This window comes from Pseudorasbora parva, chromosome 16 (genome assembly GCF_024679245.1).
Source record: "Pseudorasbora parva isolate DD20220531a chromosome 16, ASM2467924v1, whole genome shotgun sequence".
NCBI classification, from domain to species: Eukaryota; Metazoa; Chordata; class Actinopteri; order Cypriniformes; family Gobionidae; genus Pseudorasbora; species Pseudorasbora parva.
This window is the reverse complement of record NC_090187.1, coordinates 24,323,495-24,329,420: the sequence shown is the minus strand read 5'-3', so window position 1 is coordinate 24,329,420 and position 5,926 is coordinate 24,323,495. Positions and strand designations below refer to the sequence as shown.

Genomic DNA, 5,926 nt, shown 5'->3' with positions numbered 1-5,926 from the left:
GCGGCGGACCGGCAGGGAACAACTGACTTGACTGCTCGGGGCCCCCCGAGGGGGGCGCGGACCACCCTCGGCTGGCCCGCAGAGACCGACTGCGCCCCGGCATTGCGGCAGGGTTGACAGCACGGCCCCCAGAGGGTGCCGCAGGGAAACGGGTACCGTTGGCAGGGGTAAACACCGTCTCCCTACGGGGGGAACCACCCTCAGCGTCCTGACGCTTCTGGCGTCAGGAACGCTTAGACGAGGCCTTCTTGACGATCAGGACTGTCCTCAGATCAGCCCTGCCCCTCGAAGGCCTCGCCTGAGAGCGCCGGCCCTCGTCCCCGCGCTGAGGGGGAGTTCGGGTGGCGACGCTCTGCTTCTGTTTAGCCCTGTGCGAGGCGCTCGTACTCGGTTTGGGCTGCTTGATGTCAGCAGCAGCCCCAGGGACCTGGACCCGGAGAGGAAGAAACTGCTTCAGCGCCGCAGCTAGCTGAAGAACTGCGTCACCGAAGAGGCCACCAGGAGAAAGCGGCGCATCAAGCAGAAAGGCTTTCTCCCTCTCCTTGATGTCTGTGGGGTTGAGCCAAAGATGCCTCTCCGTGGCCACCAAGGCTACCACAGAGCGGCCAACACATCTGGCCGTCTCCTTGGTGGCCCGGAGAGCTAAATCGGTAAGCCCAGAAACAATATCTCCCCCCACGACATCACTATTATCCAGATCCCTCAGCAGGTCAGCCTGATATGCCTGCACGATAGCCATCGTGTGCAGGCATGCAGCCGCCTGACCCGCTGCCGAGTACGCTTTGCCCACCAATGCCGACGTTGTTTTTAATGGTCTGGTGGGCAAATTCGGGGCCTTGAGGGACGATGCCGAGGAAGGCGAGAGATGGCTCGCGAGCATCTCTTCAACCTTTGGCATCGCCCCATAACTGTATTGTTTCAGCCCGGCGATGTTACTATAGACCAAGGTCTGTGGGCTGAAAACACGATAGGAAGCCGGTCTCTTCCATGATCTTGCCACCTCGGTGTGCAAGTCATGAAAGAACGGCAGGCCCCGCCGTTGAGGCTCTGAAGCACGAGAAGGCAGGAATCTTTCGTCTAGCTTGCTAACACGCTTTCTTCCTGCCTCAGATCTCTCAGTGGGCCAGTCGATGTTAAGTCTGGCCACTGCTCACGTCAGAACCTCAACGATCTCCTCGCATGCAGGGGACTGAAGTGGCGAATCTTCAGTCTCGATGCTTTCAACGTCCACCTCCTCGGAGCTAGACAGTTGAATGCACCGGCGACTCTCTCGGGGGGGGGGGGGGGGGAAGCACCCGTCGCGTACCGTCGGGAAGCACCCGTCATGCGTGCTTCCATGCCCCGAGAAGAGCTGCTGGACGGTGCAGGTGAGGGCAGAGATAAGGCAGCGCCCGTCTCTAACCCCTCGGCAACGTCAAATTGCTATATAAATGATAGCATAACATTACAAGAAGTTTATTTTAAACGTAATGTGCAACTTTTAATGGGGCAGCAAAGATATGACAGATATGAGAGAACAAGATAGGCTTCTAATAATCGTTCAGTGCATTGTGCACAAAACAATATGAAACGCTTTAAATCTGAGCGACAAATCGCTTATGCACATCCCGGGTGCAGAATGATGTGCTTAAAGCAACACAGAGTCAGAGTTGCAGCGCTAGTGCGCATTGAAGAGTTCATTGCACAAAGAGAAGAGATGTTGAGCGCTCAAATCCTAGTCTATAATGTATATCTATCCAAAAGTTTACTGATCATTTGTTTCTTCACAGTTTTAAATTCCAGTTATTGTGCATGTGATGCTAATGTGTCCTTGTTTTGTCACCCGATAGCGGTACAACATCATTCATAAAAAGCTATAAACTCAAATCCACAGCCCTTTATTTACAGATCAAGTATTATAATTGGAATATATGATCTTGGAGAGCTTTACCTGCTGACTGTCGTAACCAAATGCGACGCGCAGTTTGAAAAGTTACATAGTGCAACTTTAAGCTTTTCTTTGACAAAAGAACACTGTTTTTCCCGCCCCTCGGATTGAGCCCTGTCAATGGTAAGTTTCCAGACCCAACTTCTTGATGTGGGTCTGGCTTGTCAGGCTAACAATGCCCCGTCATCAGAAAATAGTGATTGTTAAATTATTTTACTTTTAGAAACTGATTCCTGTGCAGCTTCAAGCAATGTTGTTCAAGCAATCTCCTCAATATCTTCCCTTAAATCTATTTTGTCCATTTCTTCGCACAAATAAAATTAAACAATTCTCATTCCCAAATATCCACTTCCCCAATTTTTTCCCATGTTGTTTATTTCCGTGTAATAATATTCTACAAAACAACTGGATAATGATCACTCCCGATTGAGGTTTCATATGATACATCACAATTTCCCATCCTCACATTTCCCAGCTTTCCCTCGACACCAAAGATACATCCAATACTGAAATATTTCCTGTGTGTATGTTTAAATCTCATCTCTCTCCCATCATTTATACAAATGTTGAGCATGTGCTCCTGTGTCTAATCCCTCCCCCTTGTTATCTCATTATTGGTTTCATTTGCCCCACCTGTGTTCCCTCGGTCCCTGCCTCATATGTTACCTTTTATAAGCTCCTTGTGTTTGTCAGTCTTTGTCGGATCGTTGTTATGTCTGTGTCTCCCATCTCCCATTTCCCATCCCATTTTGCACTTGAATCCTTGCACCAGCTTTTCCTTTGTGTTTACGTAACATAACGATCCAACCAAGAGAGGATTCAGCAAGAGGGGTTTTTGTTTGGACTATGGAGCTTACTAGACTCGTACAGGTGATGTGGCAGCTAAACTCAAAATACATCCGCCAACAGGGGGCGGGTGTAAGAGAGTTTGCCTGCCAATTCCTCAAAGAGGTGCATCACCTGTACCTTAATGAGATAGAAGGCAGAGTTTTTTAAACCCTGCTTGGACATGTCTCTCAGTCCCACAGAGATAGAGGGAATGGGGACTCCAGATTTCTGGGAGTTTGTGGATCAGCTATTGTCCAATTCTCCTAGGACCATGGTCCGGAAAGCACCCGTGGTCCCAGTTCCGGTGGCCCCAGTTCCGGTGGACTAAGCTCCGGGGGTCTCTAAGAGGAGGAGGAGAAGGAGAGTAGTGTCTGTGACTGCCCTGGTGGTCCCTCTTCCGGTGAACCCACTTTCGGTGGTCCCAGCTCTGGGGTGCCGTGTTCTGGTGGTCCCAGTTCCAGTGGATTCTATTCCAGTGGTCCCAGATCCGGTAGATCGTATTCCGATGGATCGTATTCTGGGAGTCCCTGTGCCGGTGGTCCCAGTTCCGGTGGATTTTGTTCCGGTGGTCCCTGTGCTGGTGGATCTTGTTCCGGTGGTCCCTGTGCCGGTGGATCATGTGCCAGTGGATCGTGTTCCGGTGGTCCCAGTTCCAGGGGATCCAGTTCCGGTAGATCCTGTGCCGGTGGTCCCTGTGCCGGTGGATCATGTTCCGGTAGACTCCGTTCCAGGAGATCCAGTTCCGGTGTTCCCAGTTCCGGTGTTCCCAGTTCCGGTGGTTCCTGTTCCGGTGGACACTGGGCCGGAAATATCTCCCAGACATCCTGCTCTGCTCTGACAGTTGTAACACCTCACCGGTTTTGGAATGTACTTTCTAAAATTATAGTTTAGAGACTTTTTGGGTATAGTTTTGGGTATAATAGTATAGTCCTCTTCAAATTCCAGTACAACATACTCACTATTGTGGTGGAAAAACTGATGAAGAAGATTGATTATTTAGAGTTGTGTTTGAATTCACACAGGAGCTAACAAATGCCATGCAGGACACTTCTCCAAGCTTAGGACACAGAGACTGTTCTGGTGACCTTTGGGGTCATGGGAAATCTAATTTGAGGGCTCAAAAGGTGTCAGGCAGAACTAATTCTAAGGGCCAGGCGTTCTAATTCTAAGGACACATGGGAGGTTCTAACTTTTACAATGAGTGGACAACTATTGAGAATGAGTAATTAAAAAGTGTAAAGTCTAAAGTGTAATTTTTCGACAAACAGAGCTTTATTCATTTCAATGAGAAACCTTTGCCGTCATACACAAACACGTTGGGCATATCATCATAATGAAATTATATATTGGGTTATAATTTTGCCATTATGACATATATATAGCCCTTTATGGGCTATATAGCCAAACAAATACTATCTAACTATTTACTGTATATGTTTGCTGTAATATAGCTTAAAAGGGTGAATCAGAATAACCACCATTTCAACAAAATGTTGACCATTTGTTATTTCAACCAGAATGTTTAAAGGAATTGTATGTAAGAAATGTATTTCAATTCATCATAAAATGGCCCTGATATGTCCCTATAGACATTAAGAAATCATGTTAATTTCAAATACTTATATCACTGACAACAGTAGTCCGGACAGGATATTGTCATTTAAAAGTTGTTGTTGCAGCCCTCAACTGATGTTGATGTTGACATGTTGTGTTTTGGCCTGAAGCTCTCCACCTATCGACGAAGTCAGTAGTGTTTAGGCATCCGGGTTGCCAGCTCTGCTCTAGTTACCACAGCTGCAGATCTACAAACGTTCCTGCTGATCCTGCAGCCTATCTGGCAACCTCGAGTCAGGGGGGAGGGGGAGAGGGATACACCGCTCTACAGTCATTTGAAAGTGATTGCAGTACCAGTTTTGGCCGCAATCTTACAATAACTTCCTTTAATACAGAAAGTATGCTGTAACAATCAAGTTAAAAAGTAAATTTTATAGATTTATGAAGAATTACATCATTAAATGCACATATTATAACACAATAGGCAACATAGGAATGAAAAGCGTCGTTTACCAACATATGATTACTCTTTGAATAAACCCATAGAGAATTCTGTGAGCATTTGTAATAAATAATTGGTTGAGAATTGGACAGATGGAACTATATCACAGAAATTAATCAAATTTACTATGACATGTTCTTGACTGGTCAGTTAGCAACTAACTTTAAGGGTTATTTCATTTTTTTTGTCATCATTTATCCCCTTTATGTCATTTTAAACTGAACTGACTTCTTTCTTGTATATAGAAATAAAAACAAGAAAAAAGTTTTGAAATGACATGCAGATAATGACAAAATTTAAATGTTAGAAAAACACCACAAAATGCCACTGTGAAATCCCAGCAAGCATATAATGACAGAAACAACAACAAATCTAGTTCTGTTTACACATTTGCTTTGCTCCTTTTGCCAATAATGATCATTTTGTCATAATCATAAATTGAAGCTGATGTATTCCCAATCCCTAAGTTTTAAAGTTACATTACATTCACATTACTAAAATGATTACAAATGAAAGAAAACACATTTTACCAAATATTTCCATTACAGTGTTTTGTTATAGCACACCAACAATCTGGTAAAGTCTCTGTTTTCAGAGCAGGAAAAATAGAGCATCGTGCTTTGAAAAAATGACAAACAGCTGACTTGCTCAAAACTCATATGATGGCACTGTTTGGTATTTGATACTTGGCCCCCTGGATCTGAAGGTAACCACTGCACACACCATGGCAACTGCTGCCAGTAGACAGCTAGCGACCACAACAAGGTTTAGATTCAGATCTTGGACGGTGATCTCTGAAATGGGAGTGAAGGTTGTAACAGTTAACACCATATTTTAGTATACAATGATATAATGCACAAGCTGCATGAAGTAGAGTCTTACGTGATGTACTGCTCCTCTTCAGCCGCAGGGGCCCCTGGGAGATGAAGTGACTGCCGGTCTGAGTGGGAGCCTCTCTTTTGCGATGGTTGTGGGGTGGTGGAGTGACTGTGCTGTTGACGCAGCCCTGAGAGCAGCGGGTGTTGGGATTGTTCGCCTCACATATGATGATTGAGCAGCTGATGAATACCTAGAGTAAGAAGAGAGGAAGACAAAAAAGCAAGAGACAGTGGCAG

At 45.8% G+C, this 5,926-nt stretch overlaps 1 protein-coding gene across 2 annotated transcripts in view; it reads right to left on the bottom strand.

Moving 5' to 3' along the window:
* Window positions 1-4,129: 4,129 nt before the first annotated feature.
* Window positions 4,130-5,926, bottom strand: part of LOC137043668 (integumentary mucin C.1-like) — a 19,298-nt gene continuing 17,501 nt past the window's right edge. For both annotated transcript variants that reach the window (XM_067419987.1, XM_067419988.1), the window contains 2 exons: window positions 5,694-5,880; window positions 4,130-5,605 (listed from right to left, as the gene is read on the bottom strand). In XM_067419987.1, the coding sequence (XP_067276088.1) occupies window positions 5,460-5,605; window positions 5,694-5,880 (333 nt within the window). In that variant the 3' untranslated portion in view covers window positions 4,130-5,459. The remainder of the gene's footprint in view (window positions 5,606-5,693; window positions 5,881-5,926) is intronic.